The sequence below is a fragment of the Perissodus microlepis genome, chromosome 12 (assembly GCF_051167445.1).
Source record: "Perissodus microlepis isolate ML-2025 ecotype Zambia chromosome 12, ASM5116744v1, whole genome shotgun sequence".
Lineage (NCBI taxonomy): Eukaryota > Metazoa > Chordata > Actinopteri > Cichliformes > Cichlidae > Perissodus > Perissodus microlepis.
The window spans coordinates 16,254,226-16,280,519 of record NC_140472.1 but is presented as its reverse complement, the minus strand read 5'-3'; the positions used below and the strand labels follow the sequence as shown (position 1 = coordinate 16,280,519).

Here is a 26,294-nt window from a genome sequence, read left to right as displayed (position 1 = left end):
CCTGTTTTGAGTGTGGTTTTAGTGAACTTAGAGGGCTTCTTTTGTGTGTTGTGTGATAACTGTTTGATTCCTGAGGCGTCTCGTGGCGAGGCAGCTACTGTAAGTGTGTCAACATTTGCTGGCTCTCCTTTTTCTCTCTCTGAATCCTCACTTGGCCCCTGGAGTGGAAATCTGGAATTCTGAATTTGAAAGCATCTCTCACATCTTTGACAGTCTTCAGGAAATCACACCAAACAAATCACGCTAGGCGATGCAGGAGATCTGACTTCCAATAGACCTACAGTGAATCAGGCACTCTTGCTCTATCTGAGGAGGATGAGTCAAGAGAACAAAAGGGGCACAGAGGTTTAGCATGCTGTCTTTTTTGGCAAAGGCGTGAGATGTAAAACTTTGCTATTTCTTTTGCGTAGTTTCAATCTGGCCTTGGCGATGTATCATATCGAACTGACAAGAGCTGAACCACTGGCCTTTTTCCGCTCACATGAGAATGCATGCAAGGAAAAAAAAACAACAAACAAAAAAAAAAAGAAGAAGAAAAAACAAAACAACTTTTCTTCCTACTTGCATAGATTTCCACCTACTGCCACCAGCACATGAGTCCATGAGAGAGTTACTTCCATTCTTGGAAGAATAGCTGTGGAGCATTGCTGAGAGAGGAGAACGGGGGCCGAGTTAAAGGTGACACCCATATGGGGTAATTGAGCTGGCGGTGTAGCAGTAGTTGGGCAATAGTTGCTCTGTGTGTTTATGGAGGTGCATTTAGCCAGGGTGTGAGTATTGCATGACTGACCCAGGCTTAGCTTTCCAGCAGGCCTCGGTTTATTTAGGGTGCAGTACAAAGATGTTATGCCATTCATCTCAGTTATGCCCACCTGTTTAAAGGCATCACACCTGTTGCCAAAGGCCTAGCATACAACCCAGTAACCAATCAGAACTGCTGAAGAGCTCATGTAGCCTTAGAAGGACTTCTCCCTCTTCAGCCTTCCACCTCACCATCCTGCTGCCCTACTTTCAAGCCATCCTATGTGTTTTACCCTCCTCTAATAGCCCATTGCTTTATCTGCTCCTTGAATATGCCACTGAGTGCTGCTCCAAACTTTCAGTCTGTTATACAGCAACATCACCATTATATAAGGCACATCCAAGACTTATATTTCAAAATAATGGGGAGAATAATGATCAGTGAAAAAAAAGGTTGCTGTTGTAATATTGAGAGAAACAGGAGTACAGGAATGAAGACTTGGCATGAAAATGGAGTCTTTGGGGAATACGGTAATAGGATGAGGATTAAACAAAAACACTTTGGTGCAGTTCACTTGTGGCAATAATTTTATGCACAAAGAATTCCCCCACATTCTCATGCCTAAATTAAAATTATTCAATATTCTAAGTAACTTCATTTTCTTTCTGTATTCTTAAAAAAGAAGCTAATCTTTTGGCTGCTGGCATAAATGAGCATTATTTAAGTTTATAGCATTTTTATTACCCCGGTTTGCGATGACTGACATTTTTTTCACATTAAATATTACCCTCTGCTGCCGTGTTGTGAATCACAAGAAAAAAACGGCCAAACGGGGACACCAGATTATGAGGAGAAAGTGTGAGAGGAAGGAGGTTAGAAGACAGCAAAATGCTACGGCGATGTAAAGAGTCACGCAGAATGCTATAGAGAGTTCGTGCTGTAAACGTGAGAAAGAGGAAGGTGGGATATAAAGTATGGCGAGGAGCAAAGACAGCAAAAAAGCTGTGTCTTCTTGCTTGGCTCTGTGTTTCTCTCTCTGGCCCCTTTGGAGGCTTGCTCCTAATTAAACTCCTTCTTCATGATGCTCCCTCATGACTTGACTCACAGGGCCTGTGTGAGGCAGGCACAGCATAGACAAGGTGTCCTACATACTTGAGACGCCCGTCTCATTGGTACCCTTCAGTTTTTACACCCTCAGCTAAGCTGGCCTAGACTGGGGCTGGTGTAAGAGGAACGGCAGGACGCCGCTGTAAAAACCTAACGGAGGTAACCCGAGCTGAGACCGAGGCCGGCTTGAGCTACAAAGAAACTGATTCACATTCTAACACGCTTGCCGTTCCCTAATGTTTTAATTGCAGGAAAACGCTTGCTCTATATTCACTTCATAGGTTGGGGGTGTGAGCGATAACTTCATTTAGCTCCTGAGAAAAACAGCGGAGAGTATTTGGGTGTGAATCCCGGGTGGCCCCAGGGAGTCTGCTAGGGACAGCTGACGCCTGCCCAGAGCTCCTGCCATACCAGGATCCGTCTGCTCGGCATTCTGCCACCCTGCTCACCCTCTCTATCCCTCAATCCGTCTTTCTGCCCCCATATTTCTGTCTCAGTCTGTTGCTCAGTCTGTCTCTGTCTCACCACCTCTGCGCTAGTCCCCTAATTTTCTGCAAAACCACCACATCTCGACAGAAGCTCAGTCAAACACTGTTGACTTGACGGGTACATCTTTATTTCTGATAGACTCTGGGCAGTTGAGGATTTGTGTTTGGAAAGAGCTCCATTGTTGACCATTTTCCCTCTGTAGTTATGCTGGCAGTGGCTGAAGGCTACGACACATTCAATATTGTGTTTATAGCTATTGGCGACGGTCAGGCCAGCGAATGTTCCTCAGTGTCTTCAACCCAATAACAGGGAGCATCGGCACAAAGGCGCTCCACCAAACAGCCAGTGTATTACAGGCCATTTATATCTCTGTCAACACTGTGTGATCTTCAGCGCACATGCACTACGGTAAGCTAAACCCAGAAAGAAAATAATACATAATAGCGGGAATGTTTCCCACCATAAATGGACCCAGTTTATGGGGTTTGCGGCATATTTCAGCAGTGGGTGGGAAACAAGTCTGTGATAGACAAGTGCAATATAAAAACATCAGTAACAGCGCCACTTATGGTTAATCATGATTGCTGTGCTGTTAAACTAAAATAAAACGGCACTCAAATGAAATCTTTTGTCTAGAAGGCTCCAAGCTTGCCATTGTTGCACTATTAAAAATGGCTTTACTTTATTCCAGCTATCAAACATTCTCAGTAAGCAGACTGTATATATCGTACTTTGCAAAGTGTGAGGAGTCAATGTAGGCTGGGGTGTGTATCTAGTTTAGAAAACCATCTCTTGTCACATTGGTGAGAAGCAAAGGGGTTTTGTGTCCATAGGGGCGCACAGACGAATAGAAACATTGTCTTTCTTATCAAAAATAAGATGGAGGTAGTCATGAAGTGGACCTACTGTGGATTAAGACCTCCCAGCACCAATTCACAATAAGCACCAGCAGGGTGGTCTTCCTGGCGGCAGGGAAGAGGTAATAGCATGTCTGAGATGTGATCTTATTCTTCTTATTTTGTTTCTTCTTCTAAGTTTTTTCCTCTTTTTTTCGTTTTTTTTTTTTTTTTTTTTTTTTTCCTTTTTTTGGGTTCGTTTGGCTCAATCTAACTTGCTCCCATTTTTGTCTTTCTTCCTCGCTCGCTGTCTCTCTCGCTCGCCTGTCCTTTCTGTCTGCCTTTCAGAGTGGAGGGAACATCAGAGGGATCAGGCTGGCTTAGTTTATTGGAAGCAGATGGCAGACCAAAGGCAAGAGGGCCACAGTTTCATGAAGCGTGGTTTGAACATGCCAGGACCATGTCGAGGGGCATGCCCATGGATGATGGCTACATGGAGTGTGTATGTGTGTGAGCGATTTGGGGGAGATGGTTTATTTTGTAGGTTACCAATCTGAGGAATAGGACCTCTAATCCCTAATGTCCCATCTAATGTCCCTGCCTGCTTCTTTTTTTAAGTCATTATCTCTGTATCCTTATTCACTGTTTAAGAAACTATCGCATCATTGGCCTTTCAGTGCTTTAGCAGCTTTGATGCCCCTTACCCCCGCTGCACTGCTGCACTGTAATAAGTAACCAGACGTTGGCACCTGGGATCCATCATCCCTGGTGGTAAATTCTGTAATAACACCGCCTAAACATGTGATTATTAGCTTTCTAGAGACTACAGAGTTTACTCAACATTACAAAAGGGAGTGAGATATATAGCAACAAACAGAGAGAAAGTGTTAAGGCAAGTGAGAGAGGCAGAAAAGAAGACAGAGGGAAAGGGCACTGTGTGCAACAAGGTTCCTCCACATTTCTCCAAACTGTGCCACTTTGATGGTGCATGTGCTAAAATCACTATTAAGAAGAGCCCACTGCAGACGAGAGCCCACTCACAGACACACAATCTTAGCTAGCCAGTACACATCAGAATACCAGATGGTGCAGTGTTTCCCATATGGAAGAGACACACACTAAGCACATGTCAGAATCCAACACTGTTTGTTACAGCAGCATCCTGGCCCTGGGAACAAAGTGGTCATTCAGACTTGTCACCACACTGTATAATTAGCCAGATAGACATAATGAGACACAATGCCAGCTCAGTGAAACTGGATAAAGAGGGCACTTATGTCTGCGCCCTTAACCTAGCCATCTTTCATCCCCATCTACACTGCAGTTGAATAACGCTTCTCTATTCAAATGAGAGAAATGAGTGCGGGTCTATATGTATTTCTGGTGCAACGTAGAAATCGATTCGCAATGGTTAAATTGTGTGTTTTCCACGCGTAATTTAGCTTTGCATACTTTGTACAGCGAAACTGCACGTGGTCTGTTTATGCCACAGTCATCATGTGACTGTACTACACCATGAATCATATCAAAAATGAACATACTTTTAAATTAGCATCAGATAACAAACCTCAAGCCTCCTTCGCCCAACCTCTTTTTCATTTCTTGAAACTCCACCTAACCCCCAACCCTTTAGCAACAACAACAACAAAAAAACACAACCACTACAAATCGTCACTTATCGTCTTTTGTCTCTCTGTCTCTTATCGCGTGGTGCCAAAGCAGGAAAAGGGAGCCGGGGGGAGGCCTTCAGTAACAATGACCAGCCGGCTGACCTCTATACAGTGACCTTGAGTTTCCACACCCTGCCCAAAGCAGTAACCATGGTGGGGGTGGAGGAGGTAGGGCCAAGAGGAAGCTCTAGGCAGGGAAGGGAATGCCATATGTAAAAATAGATCTTTATTCTGAATTTTCCACAAATAGTTTCAAAGAACAAGGCATCATTTCATCCTAATGGCTGGCGTGAATTGTTTTGGGCTGTGTGTAGTGGAAAAGTCTTGCCTTTTGGCAGCGTGGCCTCAGAAGTGGCCTGCCTTTTTCACTGCTCCTCACCACGGGGACCACATATTGGCACATTTCAAACAGTCTATTTTTAAAAACCTTTTGTTGTTGTGTGAGTACTTCAGACTTCCGTTTTAGTATTGACCTTAAAAAAAACACCTCTGACAGCGATCTAAGAGGTATAGTTTCTTGCCTTAGCTTTTGCTTTTCTGGTCAGCGGGCATGTGATGTGGAATAAAGTGCCGCGCCCGTGGATCACATATGCTGTATTATCTGAAATCTTGTTCTTAACCACTTTTTCAAAAAAGGGGTGGGTGGGCATGAATTTGTTCTCTTTGTGCCTTGATGCAGGGTGGAAGCCACAGACATATGGGTTCTCCGGGCTGATCAATTGTATGTAAAGCAGATCTGCTGATCAAAACGTACTCAGATCGGCCCAAACATATGATAGCAATTCAGAGAAATGAATTTCCTTTTTCTGTAATGGAAAAGTTTTTGAAAAGCAGACAGGAAGGCTCTGTTTGGTGGAATGAGGCGGGGGATCAACAAGAGAATTGCACTAAAAAACAAAACAAAAAACAGACTATTTCATTCAAAGGACCAAATGTTTGTAGGCAGCTCAGGGTCTCACACCAGTGGTCTTATGAATGTGGTCGCCGAGGGCAACTCTTCATAACTGATCAACAAGAACAGAGAGAGAGAGAGAGAAACTGGATGAATATCCTGACACTTTGCTTACTCACTCCTCTGTTTCAGAAACAACCCCCACCCAGCCTTGTTTAAAACACAAGGGTGGGGGGGGGACAGAGACAGTCTTATTCTTCTATTCTTTCACAGCAAGAACCGCCAGCTAGACGTCTATATTTAGTTTCACCGTAGACTATTTTTAGAAAGCAACTACTTTTTGAGGAATTTATTAAGAAATGGGTATTTTAAAGAAAATGGTGGGTTGTTTTTAGGCTGTTGCTTTAAGTGGTGAGCTCGATACATTTTAGAGGAGTGGAGTAGCTGAAAGTACGTACATTTAATGATCAATATTTTTTTGTATCTCAAGCTTCGGGTTGAAAAAACGTCTTGCGTAACTGAATGAATAAAGAGGCAATGTGTTTAGTTGATTTCAAAGGAGGCCAGAGACATCTGGCAACAGACTATTACACTAGTCCAGTATTCTTGTAAATTAATAGATGAATTGTTGCTAACACTGTAAATATGAATTATGCACTGATGATAGAGATGTGTGAAGCAGTATTGAAAGTGGTACAATTTCTCTTTCCTGCTTTTCAACGTTAATTAACATGCACTCAACCCCATATACAAGGAATTTTTGACAACCTGCTACAGCATGTAAACAGTCTGTCATCGGGAGCCTTTGTTTTAACAAACCGCTTTACTACGAGCTCGTCAGTGTCACAAGGTTAATTTACTTAGTCCCTCAAAGCAGTTTCAGAACTTAATCCTTAGCTCATCAGGACAAACAAGCCTTGATGTCAATCGCTTCATCCCCGGTAAACACCGAGGCCTCGTGCCGACAACCCCTTCCCATGTCATACCACATGCAACCTCTTCCAAAACACACAAAATGACTGCACACTCAATTACCGTGGACAACCAAAGCACAAGATATGATACGACGGCCTTATTTCTCTTGGAGGCGACCAACGCAAAAGCAATAGGGTATAAATTGCATTCTTGTTGGAGCAATTAATACAGTTTTAAGAGCTATGAGAAGAAGCCATTCAGTGAGCCGATCAGCATCGAAAAACCGCTCAAGGCTAATGTTCTCGTTGCTGTTTAGAAACCAAATAAGCACGCAGAATAGCACAGATGCTGGAAAATATTTTCATAAGAGCGAGGCAGAACTCGAGCATACTAGCACTTCAGAGAGGGAGCTCAGGTCTGGTTGGCTTGGAGAACTTGAGAAAGTAAGTAATTTTTTGAGGAGATGGCGAAATCGGCTAAGCAGTGCTTAGAATGTATGGTAATGTGATGTTCTTTCCAAATGGCTGAGCGTTGAGCTGGTATGCATATACCTGCTTGATGTACTTTCTCTTTATGTTTCTTCATTTACACCCCTCCAGCAGCACACACCACCCCCTCTCTCACACTCTCCCTCCCTCAAGTGTACTGTCACTGGGCTGAAATCACACCTGTGCTTCTCGCACATCTCGGCACACGGGTGAAACATACGCAGGGTGAAACATGGTGAGGGAGCTTTGCTGAATCTCATTAGCCAAGCAGGTAGTCATTAACAGAATGACCTTTGGAAATAATTACCAGCCTTCCTCCTGCCATCCCTCTTTCCCTCCCTCCTTCTCTTCTCACACTCATCCATCCCTCTGTCCCTCCCGTCCCCCTCTCATTCAATAGCTTTTTTTTCTGGGTAAGGACAGAGGGAGGGAAAGTGAAAAAAAAAAGAGTTGAGGATAGGCAGGGAGTCAGATCCCTGCTGCTGCTGTTTAAGATTACAGGGTGAGCTGAACTTTCAGATTAGGTTAATCTGCTGGAAATGGGATTGGCCAGTGGCCATCCTCTGGCAGGTAGGCAAGCATGCAGGTCACTTCAGTACCAAGAGCCATGTGCTATTCCATGTGATACTTGAGCCAATGGCATCGGAGCGTGTGACCCTGGCTGAGGTCATCACAATGCCATTAGTGCTGCAGGGTTTGAGCCAATTGTCACTGTGTATGTACACACACATACCCATGCAGTGAGGCCACTGTGAGAGCACACCTACACAGCAAACACATTAGTGTATTTGTGTGTTTAAGCACATATATGCTATAAGTGTGCATACAGGCACACAAACACTTTTTCATTTGCGGGTTTTTTTGGGTTCTTTTTTTAGGTATCGAGGCGATATAGCTTCAGATCACCACACACTCACTAACCCTTCAGTTGTTTCAAAAACCTGTGTTCTTTGTTTCAACAGCGAGGGAAAACAAGCACATTGTAGAAGAGGGATTTGGCAAAGCCGAAGTGCGTTGTTGGATTTGGGGCTGTTCGATCACGGCAAGACCCAGCCAATGCTTCTTAGGTTTGGGATAGATCTGCAATCATCAGGAGGGGAAGAAAGGACTCTTTCATGTGCTATTGCAATTAACAACCCCCATACCGGAATATAAATCACCAGTAACGGCTCAAAGTGATTGTTCTTAAGCATGAATAAAACCAGCGAAAAAGCGAGTGATGAATCTATTCTATTGTCATTTCCCAACACAGCTTACCATTTCTCCTCTAATGCTGTTCACATGTACAGGAAACTGGCCTGGCAGACAGAGAGTATAGGAAATCTATCTGCATGTTTGACTGTTTTATCCGGAGCCAGACTCAGAGTGTGCTGTAGACCTGCCAGGACGGCACACTTGGAACCTGCACGGACATCAGATGATGGAGGGTCTGCCTCTGTGTTTGCTTTCATCGAGCTACTAGAGAGAGATCAGCTTGGATGTGTTTTTGAACACTTAGCATTAATTAAGTGGACTTCTCCGTATTTTTATGGAAGAGCTACATATTATGTTTTTATTTAATCCAGTCACTGGAGTCTGAGTGGGCTAACAGGTCCTACATGAAATAGGATTAAATTGAAGAGTGTATAAGACTAACAAAAAAAAAATGCTCACTTTGTTTCTAATTGCTACTCTATTGATTAGTATATGTCTTTCAGTTCATTCAATTTTATTTATATAGCGCCAGTCGCCTCAAGTCGCCTTTATATTATAAGATAAAGACTACAATAATAGAAAGAAAGGCCCAAACAGTCTAAGAAACCCTTTGAGCAAGCACTTGGTGACAGTGGGAAGGAAAAACTCCCTTTTAACAGGAAGAAACCTCTGTCAGAGCCAGGGAGGGAGGAGCAGGTTGGGGGTGATGGGAGAAAGACAGAATAAAATACACTGTGCACTGTGAACATAATTTCCATTAGTGATGTCTCTTTTGTTTCACCACTTCTCTCACAGGAGGGTTAGCTTTGGTTTATTGTTCTTTTGCTTTCTCATATATTTGAACAAGTGTCGTTCCTAGATGAAACGGTTTTGCGGTGAGTCATCAGACCTTCTTTACTACTCCTCTCTTTCCTTTTTCTATTTCCTATTTCTGTCTTTCAAATAAATAAACCCATTGACCCAAACATAAATTCTATATAATAATAATAATGAAAAAAAAAAGAAAAGCCTAGCGACTCCAATGAGAAAATAGATACAGAAGAGAAAGGCAGACTAGAGTGAGAGAGGTAGAGAGAAAAGCCCTCCAGCCTCTTGTAAACATGCTGTTGCTAGAGAGGCTGTGCAACGTACTCAGTGCCACTCTCTCAACAACGCTAATTATCAACCAAAGACATGCTAATTACATAGAGCTTTATTGCTAATGTAGCGGGCCTCTATGCCAGCCGCCCACACTCTGAGCTCCGCTCCCCTACCTCTGCCTCTCCTCCCACTACACCTTCAGGCACAGCAGCAACAGAGGAAGAGAGATGCATGCATTTGAGCATAGTGGCAAAGACAAGAGCTTTCTACAAATTTGAAATTAAATCTGACATATATAAGACTTCATATTTAAGATTTTTATTTTTTTTTGCTTTGTTTTGTTACACTTTAAAATCAGCGCCTCATCTTGTTAAGAACCTCCTCTTTTCCTTTTCATCATCCTGCCATCTCAAGAGGAAGTCTGCTCTGCTCCTTACTTAAAACTCAACACGCCACCCATGTTACTGCAGCTTTGACGTCGGCACACATGGCTTGTAGGAAAAGATCTGACCATGCTGTTCCCCTTTGTTCCCCCTCCCTCTCTGTACCCCCCCATCACCCACACACCCCCCCTCCCTCCCACCCACGCTAAACGTGCTAGTGTCAACCCTGTGGCCAATCCCTTTAGCACACCGCAGCTCAGGCTAAAGGCCTCTTCAGGTCGATTTCTCCCGCTGTGAGTCTCTCAGAGATGGCAGAGCTTCCGTTCTCCAGGGATCACATTATATGTAGTGCTTTATAGCACTCTCCCCCCCACCAGGCTCTTTAGCATCTCCCCCTGACATGGCTGTTTACACGTTAGCTATCCTCTGCTCTCTAATGGAGACAGTTAGAGAAAGAGCTTCAAAGCAGGGAGCTCTTGTCACAAGCACTAGTTATACATCACTCTCTTCATGGGTTCAGCTGGGGAAGGATAATAAACTGACTACAGAGTGAGTGAAAGACTTGGTGAGCAAAGGACACCTGTACTGAGAGGCAAACTGGTGATAAAAGTATGCAAAAATTACTAAAGGCATACAATTAAGGAGTATGAAACTCCGGCAATTGATAAGTATTTCTAGTAACATTAAAAAATAAGCTGTGGTTACACATAAATCTACACAGTGTTTGACAAAGATCATCATTAGCTAATGCCTAATGCACTTAATGTACAACAGTAGTACAGCATTTCTTACCACATCATTTATTTTGGCTAACTCCAAACATGACATGTAGAAAACGTGGGCAATATGTACATGTACATGTGAACACCAGTTGATGTTAGATGGGCATGAAGCCCAGTAACAGCCATATGGAAAAAAAAGTCTCATACTGTTCTGTCCTGTGTTAGAGTGGCCAACCGCTTCATAATGTTAATGTTTTTATTTATTTATTTTGTGTATCTTCCATGAACATAACCAGGTGACCTATCGTTTGCAAGAAAAATGTGTTGTGAATCAGTTGTATTCTACAATAACAATTGATTTAAAAATAGGGGATTATATATGGACACGGACTCGTTTCTTAACCTCAAAGTCCTAAACAGTATTTATGTAGTATTTACTGTCACAATAGATTGCTCTAAAATTAAAATGGGATACATATTATTCTACTTGTGCTATTGTGTTGGTCGGTGGGTAGAATTGGAAACATCAAACATAAAGAGGATTTTAATTCTGGTTAACAGGCAAATGTATGGAATTAGCAAATGTTGTAGTAAATTGAGTCTAATTAAATCTGGATTTATATATTTAAGGATTCTGTGTAACAATAAAGACAAAGAGCAGGGATTCTAATGTTTATATATATACATATATGTAATATCCATTCAGGATTGCTTTGTGGGGCAGGCACACATACATTTGCAAAGCACAGTGTGAGCGTAATTAAGAGAGAGAGCAGGGGAAAGGGATAAACTTCACATGACTGCATTCATGTTTGTGTGTGGCCCACGAGGTCAGAGCTCCAGAGTGAATGTTGCATAACAGGTACACGTTGAAAGCTTAAGGATCCAGGAGGGTGCTAGCGTCATTTCCTGCTTTATCTACCTGCCTACTGGCTTGGCTGACAGCGCTGTTTAACATCGCCTTGAGCCACTCTAGCGACATGTGTCCAAAGCAAGTCCGATCAACATCCTCCTCTCACAGGCACATCAATGGTGACAAGACACCAAGGGCACAGCGTGGTGATTACACACCACAGGTGACAGTCTAAAAGGCCCAGATCAATGATAGGCTACTTCTTTTATGCTGCAAAGTGCAGGCGACACAAGAAGGCAATTTGAATAAACACGCTGTCTTGAAATTAATGACTTATTGTGAGTCTTAAAATAAGTTTTTCTAACAGTGATTGATAGTGGTACTGAACCCTTGGGGAAAAGTGACAAACTATGGGAGCAATTATTTTGTACACTATGTTAGGTGTGAAGACTAAAAGAGAGAAGTAAGGGTTGCTGAATGAGTCACAAATGCTGTAACCATCTGTCTGCTTGTGCGTTTGCATGAGCGTCCATGTCTGCGCCCGAGCGTGCGCTCCTGTGTGGCTGTGCGCGTGCACGCGTGTGTGTGCCGTCTGTGTTTTCTCGTAGCTTACCTCCACAATATCAGAGTTGGTCCTGCTCTCATGGGGCTCATTGTACTCAGTGTATTTAAGCAGGACCTTGTCCATGTCTGTGCTGGCATACTGGAACAGCTTGTTGGTGCTGTTGAAGATGATCAGGGCAATCTCACAGTCACACAGCACGCTCAGCTCATACGCCTTCTTCATCAGGCCAAACTTTCTCTTTGTAAATGTCACCTGAGTGAAAGGAGAGAAGAAGGGAGAAGAGGGATTTGTGTTTAGTTTACTTTTGTGGCACACTTACAATCAAACTAAGCTGTTTTATCTGACTTGTTATAAGAATTTGATTATGACAACAAAAAAAAAAATCCCCCACCCTCAACCGCTTCGCTTGCAATGAGAGAATAAATAGGAATTTGACACAGCAACTTTCCTCTTTAAAAATTTTGAGTTTTCAGGGAAATGGCATTAAAGGAAAGTGAAGTCTGCTAATGGTTTAACACCCACTGACTGTAACAGTCTATCCACTATACCAGGAAAAAGGAAAAAAAGAAGCTGGGCTTGCATTTAAGGAACTGAAAATACTCTGTCTCAGTCAGATAACGGTAAAGAAGGTCAGTTATTGCTTGTACATCAAAGCACACAGAGTCTCATCCTGGAACATATGTCAAGTTAAATTGTCTTTTTTTCAGATGGTCCGAATGTGTGCTTCTGCACAAAAGAAACACACGCTATTTTCATCTAAAAATGAGCTGAGATTAACCGTTTTCCATGTAGCGACATTAACACTAGCTCGGTTATTGTCTTGCCCAATTAACCGAGTCTCATAGCAAATAACAAGCAGTGATATAAATAACAGATAGCTTCCTCGACCATACTTAAAGCACTTAGTCAGCGCACAGATCGTGATAACGTGCTTAACATGAACCACAAAAAGTGTCTCTTTCCCCTCTCTCTTACTGTTCCTTCATATATATATATATCTGTGTGTGTATGTGTGTGAAGCCCAAGACAAGTACCTTTAGTAATACAGGCACACAAGGACCAACACTGTCAAAATAGAACAGCCTTATTCCTCTATTGTTTGAATCAAAACTAGAACAGTGAAAGTGAGTTAATGCCAGTGAGCTGCACCTGGTTTCTTTTCCAAGCCATGTGTGCGCACTCTTTAGTTGAATGGGAAAAAAAGAGAAAATGCTCCACTGCCAGCTTGCCTCTCTTAACACAGCAGCATGTTTTTTTCCTCCCCATTTTTTTAATAGAACTGTCTCTTGTGTTCCTCTGTGACTGTGTGTATTATTTACATTGGAGACTTGTACTGACAAAATATTTTTTTTTTTTTTTGTTTTAATAAAGAGGAAATTCTGCCAAAAATGAGCCCAGCTGGTAACTAACAATCTCAGTTTGTTGATTAACTGCATTTTTGCCCATTCTCCTCTAGCACTTAAGTGGGCCAAAGATACCAGATGAATGCAGAACAAATACAAGCTCCGAATACAGTTATAAGGCCCTTATAAAGAAAGCCTTGCTTGTGATAGATCCTGAATAGATTTTTTTGGCATTTACCTATCATGCCTTGCCCTTCACATTTTCTTTTTACAACTGAAAGAGGAGATAGGCTTGAATAGATATTGATAGATAGTTTTGAATTTCTTGAAACAATATCTCCCAGGATGCACCAGGGGAACGGAACATCAAACCATCCCTAACCTCCACCCTGACTTTCTCTTGCTCTACCTTTCTACCAGGACTGGACCGTCTTATCCTGGACCCTCTCGCTGCCACCCCATTACCTCACCCCACCCCATCTTAAAGTTTTCCACTGATGTCACCGCCTCATGCCAAACTATCTTGTCAGACAACAGAGGCTGAAACCAAAGACACGGACATGCGGCGTGCTACCTCCTTACAAAGCACTGTGTCAGGTTCTATACCTCGGTACACACACGTGTGACTCACTGACGAAATGTGTAGAAAAACGCTCCCCTGGGCTCTAAATACCATGCTGACATTTATACAGGCATGCTGAAAAGTGACAAAAAAAAAACAAAAAAACAAGCCTCACTTTTATAGTCTAAGATCAAATGGCATCTTGTGACAATAGGATTAATTGTCATATTCAAATCACTCTGCGCTCCTTATTCACAACTGAAAAGTGAGCACCCCAAAAGAGGGTCTGCAAGCCCTACAAGAGTGAGGCTGAAGTACAAGTTGTGCAGGTAAATAAGATGACAGGACTGCAGAACATAAGGTCAAGGCGTGCTTTTCAGGGACAGGACAAGCAGAGTGTTGTCTTCCCTTGGTGTTTTGATGCATGGGGCACCGGGGGCAGACGCAGGACACAGCTAGCTGGCGGCCAAGCTCCGTTATCAGCCACTCACTCAGTCACTCGCTCTGCTGGGGCCATTAATGTTTCAAAAAAAAAAAAAAAGTGTGCACATGGGACGCACAGTTGGAAAGGGCGTGGGTCTCAGAGGTCCAGATCAGCCGGTCTCAAAGGTGAGGACTGCCGCGAGCTTCACCGCACGCATACAAATGCTTCAATGTACTTTTCAGAGACACGCATTCTCGGCTTCTCAGCTCAAAATGCAGAAAACAAAGAGCGGAATTCAATCAAAGTTGTCTTTAGCCTCATGCTTTAAATGAGGAACTACGTGCAGAAGCATTTCGCACATATTATAATTTACACATAGTCTGGCTTCAACAGCACCACAGGGAAGAGAATGGGTGCGATTATGAAAAGTTTTAACTGACCAAACTATAACACCTACATAAATATCACATCACACCCCCCCGCGCCTTATCTCAACCTGACACGTACAACATGCTACCTCTAAAACACATACTACTACGCTGTGTGCATACATCCACGAATATAAGAGAAATGCACGCAAGTAAACAGAGTGAATGCTTAAAGTCCGCAAAGATCTTACAAGGCATGGAGGACATGCTGATTTGCACCGCATCAATGCAGGTTTTGAAGCTCAATAGTTGACTTTTCAAGATAACTCTGTTGTGACTTCCTGGCATCATATGATGTCATCTTGCAATACTTTTAGCCCATCAACGTCCAATTTGCTTATGTCACCTCCAGTCTTTTCTGTGCAGGCTTAAAACATCTCACTAGGCCCAAACAGAAGCGGTTAACAGGTACTATGAACCTGTTTTCCAAGTTCTTAAAACTAAATCCATGTGAGGTGTCGTTGGTCTACAGTCTTTTGAAGAAACTTGATAAAAAAGATGAAGTTTTGCAATATTTAAACACTTACATGCTATATTCATAAGGATCAGGACAATAAGCTTAATTTGTAACCCAAACACTAATGTACCTTACCTTGTGTTACTATTTCTAAGTTTGTAGGGACTGAACAAATCATCACTTTCAAAAAAACATAAACATTTACATTTGCTATACATGCAAATGGATGAATCTGAAATCTGATACATTTCTTTTACTGAATGAGTCCTCTGTCTTTGTTGTTAAAACACAAAACATTTTGTAAACCACCCATATGTCAGTGTGGGTGTAATCTTTGTTTCCTTGGTCAGTGGGTGCTGTTAGTCACATCACTATGTTAATAACAGAGAGAATGACATTACAGTGCCGTGCATGCTGGTAAAAGGGAACAGTGCGAGTGTGTGAGTGTGAACCCAACTGTGTCTTTTCACAGTATATTGGTAACAAGAGTGTGAAACCTATCTTCACACACATAAAAGCACACATACAAGTACGCAGGAAAAATGCGTTGACTATTTTTGGTCATCGTTAAAGGTAAAGACCTAAACTTATTGGAATGGGACACATTACTTTACAGATGTCTTGGCATGCTCGTCTAACCATATTTAAATTCTAACCCTGACACATAAATTCTTCCCATAAAATATGCAAAAAACGAGTTTATCAGAACTCAAATCTCAGTGATGTCTCAACGTTATGCTTTCTGATTTTCATTCTTCAATAAAAAAAAAAGACAGAATTAGGAAGTTTGGCCTGAACCTTGCAAAGGTTGAATGAATGCATGTGCAGGGGAACCTCGCAAGTATCAGAAAGTCCAAATGTTACTTCAACAAGCTTAAGCTCCTAAGAGATTACTCAGTTATAGAAGAGATCTTGGCAACGACTACCTTCAAAAGACCCTGTGAAGGACACTAAATCATCCCCACACTTCCACAGCATCTACAAACAATTATTAAGTACTACTCTGGGCATTTATTTACATGAACTAAACTATTCGTAAACTGTACACTCGCTGCAACACACATCTTATTCACTCACCCCTATCCTCCTCCACAAACCCCATCCCAGGAGAGCTTTAGACTAATGCACACACACAAACAGACAACCCAGCAACCACTCAGCTGCGTTACCATTAGCTGCCCTGTTAAAGTCTCTCTTTTGTAAATTTTTATTGAACAAATTTGAGTTAATTTGTTTTTGTTTTTCTTTCTTTATTTCTGTCAGCTTGTGAGTTGGTGTGCTATCACCAGAAAATGACTGGTGAAAAAAAACAAAAAAAAATGTAATTCAAACTACTGTATAAAAATTTAATAATTTCTTCTCCGCTTGCTGCATTTGATCTGGCGCACATGGAGAGAAACACCCAGGAAAAGCAGAGGGACACAGAGAAAGGAGGGGAGAGAGGCTGAATCTCTGCCACATGGGTGAGAGAAAGACGAGGGGAAAGACGGAGGAGAAAAGAGGGGGCGGACGCACAGGAAGCACATTTGTATGCATTTCCTCTCATAACAGGAAGAGGCCAGTGGCTTCCCCTTCACAATGGCTTCGCTTCTGCTTCCCACCTCCTGCCTGCTTCCCTGGGGGAGGAGGAGGCGAAGGAAGAGGAGGAGTGGGGAGACAGGCACCAAAAAACTGCTGGTTAGCAAACCAAACATGGCCATGTGAAGACACACACATGCACACACACACACATAGATGTCAGTCACCTATGGAGCAGCGAGATTTGACTTGAAACAAACACTTATCCCATTGTCAGGGGCCGAGCAGGAAGACACGAGCTTACGCAAAAGGAATAAGAGGAGCCGAAGACCTTGGCTTGAACTTTGCCTCACAGCCAAGACGCTGTTAAGAGAGGCATTACGACAAAAGAGGCTTTGTCCCACCTCTAATATATGCCGTGCTCTTCTCTCTCCTCAAAAACCCCACTCGTCATCCTATCACAGGGTGCACTGTACACTGAAGAGCAGGAGAGAGTGTGGTCCAAACGTTTTGTATCTTAATCCCACGTTAGTTAAAAAATTGCGTGTGAAAGTTAATGGTGATAGCTTAATAATGGCAGGTACAACCATAGATGTCTTCAAGTCCACGCCAGTTTAGATTGTTTTTCTTAGCCGAGCAAGTAATTACATCTCAGCATGTTCTTGTTTATGCTGAAAAACCGCAACTGGAAAAGGATATACCCGCTGACTAAAAAAAGGGGATGTCACATTTGCAAGGCCCAAGTTAGTGGTCAGAAAGACAAAAATAACTTTGCTGTCATCCATTTGAAGGGTATAAACTGTCAGTGTGGCACTGAGGCCGAGGCTGTATACTTTATGCAAGGGATGCTATTTTTACTTTTAGCAGATTTTCGCAATAGGAAAATAAGTAAAAACAAGGAACTAATTGGTTTAAACTCATTTCACTTTATCTACATGTGTGTCTGATTGTTCCGGTAATCAGTTCGGAAGAAAACCACATTACCCCATTTTTTATTTTTTTTTATTAATACATGAGAACATTTTGGTGAGAGTGCAAATGATCTGCAGATTACGAGCTCATCTGAAAGTTATAGATGAAAAAAAAAATGAATAAAACCAAGGCCAAATAAAAAGGCTGGTGTCATTAGCAACAAACTTTTTATGGTATGCCCTCTATTTTTAATTTTTTTTACTTATCCAGCAAAATATGCTTTCATTAATACACAGATTTCTTTTAATAGATCAAAAAGGGATGAATTCCAGCGCACACAAAGGAAAGGAACTATTGAAAGCTATAACATTGATGCTTTGTAGTGGGGAGAGTGGTTAGAGTGAAGTGACGAACTGGCGGATGAGACAAAAAAAAAAAAGAGCGGAAAAAATGGGGGAAACAAAGTGAAGGTGAGAGCTTAGCGAGCCCACAGGTTAGCTGAACATACAATAGAAAGGAGTGCCACTCGGTGTGGTAAATGAACGAGATGGTAAAAGGTGGGAAACAGGGAATTAGAGGAGGGGTGCAGGGGTGAGGAGCTACCCTGTGGGCCTCATTATTTTCCTGCTGTTAATGTCACTCGCACATTTTCTCACCCCGGTACTGTTGATTGGAGGGAAGAACGCTTTGTCGTAGAAACAAAAAGACCCTCTTACTACAGCGACAGCGGTGCAGTTAACGTGGCTCTCTTCACCAGAGAGAAAATTTTTTTTAAAACACACCAAAAAACAAAGTCACAGCATTTTTAAAGCTTCTTTTGGCCGAGTGTGTGCTGGTATGGCTGTTGTTTGGGGGAGTTGGGAGATCCTCATGTTTTACTTCCTGTCACTGATGACCTGATACATGTTTAACCTTTGGCCTCGGGTCCCTTCCCCCATGAAACCCATATGTCCGACACAAAGACGCACACACACAAACACAATGATTCACACAAACAAGTCATCCTAAATTAAGCCCACTGAGCAGACTGGCTGGAGAGGTAACACTAATTAGAGCCAATTGCAGCAAATTAGTCGATGCACAACACGGGCTCCAGAGAGATAGATGTGTTTTTAGATGTGTACATGTGCATACACATATGCGTTTGTCACTGCTGCGTTAACAAAGGCTCCAAATGAACCGTCTAAGGTGTGTGCTACGATCGGTCTACGCCCACGGTATCGACGCGTGCGGGCGCGTGCGCACACCTGTACGTTTAACTTGTGTGCGCCTGCCCATCTGTGTGCGTTTGCAAGCTGGCTCAAGAGTCTGCTCTTTGTGAACAGCCCATGAGTTTATGACACAGGGGGTTCTTTCATGTGCCCGAGGCTAGGAGAGGGTCTGAGTGGTCGGGCGGCTTGGAGCCAGGGCTCACACACTGCTACCCACTGTCCAGCACTCCGGGCAGCCAGTCAACGCCAGGGAGGCCTGGCCCCTCTGCCACTGCTCTTGGGAAGTGTTTCGGGGCCTGGAGGTGGCAGCCCAAAGTGGCCGCCCAGAGAGAGCCAGGCCCTGTGCCCAATATGATGGTGCAGCTGCATGGAGGGCAGGGGTGAGGAGGCACTAAAGCCCTGTAGGTGGAAAGGTAGCGTTGACAGCTACACAGAGTGGTGCCACTCCAAAGAGGGCTGCGTTAGAAAGAGTGTCATAACCAAGGAAATGTTACAGTCTCTCTATATATTGTATTGAAGGACAATGCAGGAATTGCGCCATATCCTGTTTTGTTTTTTATGCAACTCCCAAAACTTTTGGAAATGAATATTATGGAAAATAACAATATATTTTATTTTATAACAATATTCAAAGAAGATCGTAACCTGCTAAGGCTGTAGAAGGGCTTTCAGAAACACGTAAAACACTGAAAGTATGTGAAGAATGTGAGGTCAAAAGCAACACTGCAAAAAGTCCTCTGGTGTTTATTTGGCTCAGGCTCTGGGACATTTCCTCAAAAAGGAAGTGAAAATATGTAAAGCTTAAGCTTCTGGTTTTTTTTCTTTAAAAAAGAAAATTTAAGTTTCTGTGTCTGTCTCTGTCCCTGTCTTGTGATATCCGCCTCTTCAAAACACGGTGATGTCATTTTTATTTTAGGCTGTAGGTTTTATGACATTATGCTCCACAGAACATGTGGTGCTTTCCACATGACTCGATGATATAATATCAGGACGAATCAAAATCGCTTAAAAGCAACAACGAGTACATAATATCAACGAGCACTCTATGGTTTTAAGGATCAAAACAACAAAATCCTGCGATATATTGATTTTCTTTTCCCAATGAACCCTTTCTCTCTCCTCAGTCTCTTCTCCTGCCTCCTTCTTCTCTCCCTGTAAGTGAAGCCCGGATATCTCAGGCATCGATTTCCCTCAGGTGTCCTTCCTGTCTCCCTCTTTCTCTCCTTTTCCTCAGGAGTCGAAGAGCCCGGGCCCATTCTTAGGTGGGATAAGAGAGGAGGGCTGAGATAACAGCAAGGAGGAAGTGTGGGTGCTGCTGAAACACGATAGTTTTAGTCCTCATCTAAAACTCTGTGACCTCTTCCTTGCTCTTTCTTTGTTTCTCTGCCTGTCTGTCCGTCTGGCTCTCTCAATAACAAACAAAGATATACCATCTCACATCCTCCATACTTTTCAAAAACTGTCTCTATACATGACTCTTGGTTACACTCTTTCTTTTTATGCTGCATCTGTGATTCTGAGAAACAACATTTCTGATGTGACCTTCTTCGAGTCCAACACGCAAACTTTCTTACACACTTCCTATTATCTTCTTGTTTCTTGCAAACACACTTGAGCTTAGTCACGACAAGGGCCAACATCTACTTCAATTACTCCCCCGGCACACTCCAATCAATTCACAGAGCCTTTGCTCTGGCCACATATGACTGTGTTTGATAAAAGCACATTGTGAAATGGCTCAGAAATATTATTAAGAATGTCACGCGGTGTAGAAGTCTCAAGCAGCATTGAAACAGATTGTGTTCAGAACTGTGTGTGTGCTGGTGTGTGTGTGTGTTTGACCTGTGATCCGGGGGGCACATTAGCAACGTATGGATCCAATTGGGCTGCCAGGAAGCTGACAAAGTGTCAGTGGTCAGCTATGCCACAGGAAGTGATCGATTGTGGGCCTCAAGGGCAGTGAGAGAGCTCTGTCTCCTGCCTGAGACAGTAGTGTCCACAATTTATTATCCCAAGTCTCAAGTGATGCCAGCTGTCGTTAAGAGGATTCTTTGACTCTTAACATTGGTTGTTGACATTTTGTTTTAAATTAATGTGTATTATTCTAAGCAGAGGAAAGCTACAGCACTTCCACTGTTACTGATTTAGCTCGAGAAAAATAGCATTTCAGTGTTTGCGTCCCAGTGTGTCATTTCAGACCATCCCAAACCCTCTGTTTGGTTGTTTGTTTATATTTTCCTCCACCCTGCCTCACTGGTGGTACCACCCTCTGCCCGGTAATATTCCACTGGCAGGGAGCTAAACAGGGTGGCATGGTGTGAGGGCTTGGGTGTGTGAAGGGTGCTTCAGTTGAGCGTAGGCTGCACCCCTCAGACTTCTCTGTGATATGCAGAATGTGCTTTAAAAATCCCAACAGTTTTAAAGCAAAATCCATTTTAGGAAACACTGTACACTCCTCGTGTCCTCACACTGGATTGTTAGATTGAAGGGAAACAAACATTGCTATTCTAAGCCGATGGAACTCCTCCACCAAAAGCAATATCTGTACTTTCCCTGCAAGGACTGCTCTGTCTCCCAGCTCGCATATTGCCCAGACTCCCAGAAGCCTTCATTGTTAAGAGCTATATGGGGTGTAGGGTGTTTCTCCTTCCTCCCTCCTCCACCCTTTTCTCCCCCATCCTCATACTCATCCATCCTCCCATCCCCCCGGGACTTACCTGTCTGTTGCGTTCATCCATAATCCGCGTGATCTGAATCTTTTTCCTCCCCATCGTCCCCGTCTCTTTCTTTCTCTCCTCTTTCTAAAGAACTTCAAGCTTTCTTCTCTCTTCTCTTTCTTCTTCTCTTCTCTCTCTCCCGTTTCTCTTCACGTTTCCGCTCTTCCTTTGCTTTGTCTTTTCTTCTTTTTTTTTTTCCTGCTTTCTATTTGTTTCAATCAACTCAAAGATTCCAGCATCTGTACCTGCAAGACAGAAGGGAGGGGTCGGGGAGAATAAGCATTAAATGAAATGAAATATGGCAAAATACTGAGAGGGAAAAAAAAATAATAAAAGTGGCATCGTGGCAGCCACAAGGGAGGGTGAAGAAAGACAAAGAATCTGTCAACAATGTTGTGAGAACCGCTGTGTTTTTCACTGTCGATATCATGCAAATCAGTTTTTGCATTTTTTTTTCTTCCTAGGCACCGACTATGAGAGGAGACAGCACTGTCAGGATCTCGCCTCGTTCACAGAGAGTTTGACAGTGTTTTGGAAGTGCCGCTAACTTAAACGCTCTAATCACCAACACTGTAACATTACCTCCACACTGAGAAATACATTTTGTTTCTTCCCATGAAACTGCACTGTATTGACAGTGGAGCTGCCAGCCGCAACTTTTTTCTACTCTATCTGCAGCTCATCTCCAAAATGGCAGATGCGATATGCTAGGATAGTATACAGATGTAAAAAACGAGGACCTAAGAGTGCTGCCATGTTCTGGTAAAACAAAGCCTTTGTAAAAATAAGTAAAATGTGGCAACTTAACAGTTTGATACACGATGGTTTCTTGGAGAAAAAAAACCTTGCATGTCCAGAAGATATCTGAGTAGCCAATAAACGCGTGCACAGTTTAATGTGTGTGTACCTGTGTTCCAGAGGTGCAGGCCAGCAGCTGAAGCGCTGGACTGAATGGGCGGAAGAGCAGAGTTGCGCTCCGAAAAGTTTGCATGACTGAGTGACTGCGTGTGTGTGTACACGTGTGCATGTACATCTGTGTGTGTGCGTGCGCATAACTGTGTGCTCTTGTGTGAGCTTGGCTAAGCCAGAGCTCCAGTGCATCTCTCCAGAGTGCTAAAGTAGGCCAACCCAATCTATCTCAGGGAGGAGCAGAAGAACTGTTGTTGTGTTTTCTTTTGACAGTAGAGGTGATAACGTCCCTCGTTATGCAAATGAGCATCCCATTATTTAAGCTCAGTGCAATGCAGGGGAGCTGTCAACGCCGTCACATGAAAAAAAAAAAAAAAATCCTCCATCTACCCTGCCTTTTTTTCTCTACTTTCCCCTTCTTCTCTCTTCTCTCCTTTCTGAACCAGATTTCCGGCACCTGGCAGCACAAGCATCAGACATTGATGTGGAAGACGACACCGCTTCACCAAAAGACATGTCAGTCTCAGTCTCTTTCTCTATCATTCTCTCTCTCTCTCCTTTTTCTCAAACACCCTTGCTCTTTTCCTCACTCTCTCATATTCTCTCCTTTGCGCACTCCTGCACACATACCTGCACATTGTAATGCACTTCCTTTCCTTTTTTTTTTTTTTTACCTCCTGCTAACCTGAATCCATGTATTTATTGAGTAACATGCATGAGGAAGCACAAGAAAGATATGAACCCCTCAGGTGAATGCAGCACATTGCTATGCACTTGACCTTTTTGTGCTAGAGAGTAGGACATTGATAATGAAAACTCATAATAGAGACATCCAGGGATGCAGTGGCTCTTAATGACAGACCAAGGCCTGTAGCGCAAGCAAGGCTGTAGCTATCTTTTCCATTTGCAGCATGAAATGCAGGCTCTGTGCTTTATTCACGACTCAAAATTTAGAATCCTGCATTATAATTAAGGCCTTCTCAGTGTATGTATGCGAAACACGGATTTAGTAAGTATATTACATTGTATTAAAGAAACAGCATTGCATTGATTTTTATGGATTTTATAAGATTGCCTGCCAAAAATGTCCATCACACAAAAACTGAAAAAAGTGAGACAATACAGTCTCAACAATAATGAAATGCATGACAAAAAACTTCCTGAGATGATGGTTTGGAATACACCCACTCATGGAAGAACTGAGATACGAACATAAATGCGTCATTTGGCAGTTAGGACAACAGCCGGACTGCACCATCATAATAATAACAAGATCTAAAATAACTCTGTGGCAGCTCTGAAGAGGCTATCCAAAACATTTTAGCATTGCTCTGTGCAAACACACCCATCCGTAGACAGACACACAAAGAGCTGCCCTGTGGAAGAAAACAAAAAAGGATGTTGTCAGACAAACTAGGATTACAAGCCAACACTAAGGCGCTTGGCACAAGACAGCCAGACAAGGATATCAATCAAGCCAGCGTACCTCAATCACAGGCTGACAGCATCATCCCCTCCCAGTCTTTGTACTCAACACTACCCAGCCCGGGCATCGCTCCAAACAAGGAGGCGTTACCTTCATGATCCCTGCCTCCTGGCCTGCACCTCCTCCGTGTTCCTCCCACAGCACGCTGAGTAGAGTTGAACCTCTCAATGTCAACACCCGCTGGGGCAACACCTTAGGCCTTACGTAACATTAACACTAAGATTAAGCCCGTGTCCTGAACATTTAATCCCCGCTTTTGGCTCTGAGTACCAGCCAACGCTCCCTGAGGTGAAGCTCTGCTGCTGCTTACCCCCATGTTGGTGCCTCTTAACTTCACCCAGCCTCCTTCCCCATCCCATCTTTTTCCTGCTTCCTTTACCTCCTCCTACACAACAACAACAACAACTCAAGTTGCCCCCCCCCCCCACTTTCCCTCCCCACTCCTGCCACCACCCCTCACTTTTCCTCACACCCACCCCCGTCCCTTATGGGTGCCAGGCAGCTCCTGGGTAAAAAAAACAAAAAACAAAACAAAAAAAAGAACAAGTGCCCACTTCCCCATTGCGTTCCCTTCCCCAGCGCCGTAGAGATCATCGGTTAACTTAACAGATTAGCAGTGAATCACTAAATCCAATTTAGCCTCGTGACGCCAAGACAGTGAAGTGGAGGGGAAAGCAGGAAATAAGCACTGCTTAGTGAACGTGGTCAAGTGGCACAGCACAGTTGTCCTTGGCAGGAATGTCTTGCAAGGCAGCGACACTGACATCTGACCTTGACAGGGCAAAGCGGATGAGAAAGAAACAAAACAAAAAAATGAAGACACGTGGTGCAAGACAGCAGAAAAAAAAACCAACCTAGCAAACTTGCACATTAAGCCAATTTACTAATCCCGAAGCAGGCAAGGAGGGAATGAATCTGTGGGAGATGAAGAATAAACAAAAGAGCTCCGTTATACTCTGTAGACTTGTTGACTAGCGGTATGCCTGTATTCACACTAATGTGTGGTAACTGGAAGGAGGCCGGGGTGGGCAAATGCTAAGGTCAGAGGGCACGCCGGCATCGAGCGTGCTGAAGGACGACGGTTATGCCTCTGCCGGTTTTATCGTATCTTCGAGCTTTAAAGGTGACAATAAAAAGAGAAGAAGAGCGCTGGGAGAAAAACAGAGAAATGGAGAGAAGCATAAAGAGGGATCTTTTGAACAGGCACCAGGCCTCTCCAGGGGGAGGGGAAGAGCTGTGCCCACGACCCTCCCATCTGTTAAGCAGACGGATGGAGAGAGAGAGAGAGAGGGAGAGAGCCAGAGAGGGAGATATGAAGGTTGGGGGAGGATGGGAGAGATGGAGAGAGAGGAGCAATTCAGCACATAGATCTAATGAGCATTTTCTCTCTGTGTCTCAGAAGTGTAGCTGAGAGGACAATGAGAACATATACACTCAGTGCACCACAAGGCTTGATTCTAGGTCGCCTCTCCCAAGTGTTTAGTCACTAAAAACTAATATACAGCACATGGCACTTTTTCACATTCTAATAGACGTCTGTAGGGTGCTTGTTAATGTGGCTTTGTTATTGAGGACATACACTGACTTCTTTGAATCAGGGGGCAACAAAAAACAGGAACTTTACTTTAACTCATGCTCAGGGCTAATTCATCATTTTGAAAGACAGTTTCAGTTTGTGTTTTTTTTCCCCCCTTTTTCTGTGAATGAGGTGGATGGACGTGGCAATAAATAAGGAGAAATGAACACACGATCCACTTCCAAGAACTAAAGTTGTGCACAACCATCTGTTGAGATTATTTCTGCATTCAGAGAATTTCTGTGGGAAACGTAAAAACAAAACTGGGGCAACTGTAAATGAACTGTGTGCACAAGTGCAATGCCAGTGTCCTCCGTCCCTCATGGGAAATGTGGTTGTGAGAATTTGAAATAACATCTTACACTGCAGTAAGTAAACCTTTTAGGAGGTGTATGGTACATTTAAATAAACGCTCTCATTTTTAAATAAACTCCCATTTCCTGGAAGACGAGGATAGAAAAAAAATGTTTTAATACCATTTTACACAAAACAATCTCAACGTCAGTAGTACACACTCGCAGTGCTCGATTTGTACGCGAGTTTTTCTGTTATGTAGGAAACTCTTTGGCTCAGAAACTGTTTTTCATTTTTTCAGTGTAGATTTTTCGGAGGTTTCTTTCTTGTGTTTTTGCTGCAGCTATGTGCATGTTTGCATGTTAAATGTGCACTTTGTGCATTTGTACTTTTGATTTGGAAATAGCAGCAGACAACACTTTATCTTCTGTAAGGCGAGAAGAAGGCATAACAGCAGCAGAAATGAGAGGCGGGGAAGAATCAAGCAAAGGAGCAAGTTGATGGCTAGGCAGGATGGAAAA

At 43.1% G+C, this 26,294-nt stretch overlaps 1 protein-coding gene across 7 annotated transcripts in view; it reads right to left on the bottom strand.

The window, feature by feature from the left end:
• Window positions 1–26,294, bottom strand: part of mef2cb (myocyte enhancer factor 2cb) — a 68,854-nt gene that overhangs the window by 16,165 nt on the left and 26,395 nt on the right. For all 7 annotated transcript variants that reach the window (XM_084946903.1, XM_084946907.1, XM_084946906.1 and 4 more), the window contains 2 exons: window positions 21,509–21,753; window positions 11,985–12,188 (listed from right to left, as the gene is read on the bottom strand). In XM_084946903.1, coding sequence (XP_084803029.1) covers window positions 11,985–12,188; window positions 21,509–21,562 — 258 coding nt within the window. In that variant the 5' untranslated portion in view covers window positions 21,563–21,753. The remainder of the gene's footprint in view (window positions 1–11,984; window positions 12,189–21,508; window positions 21,754–26,294) is intronic.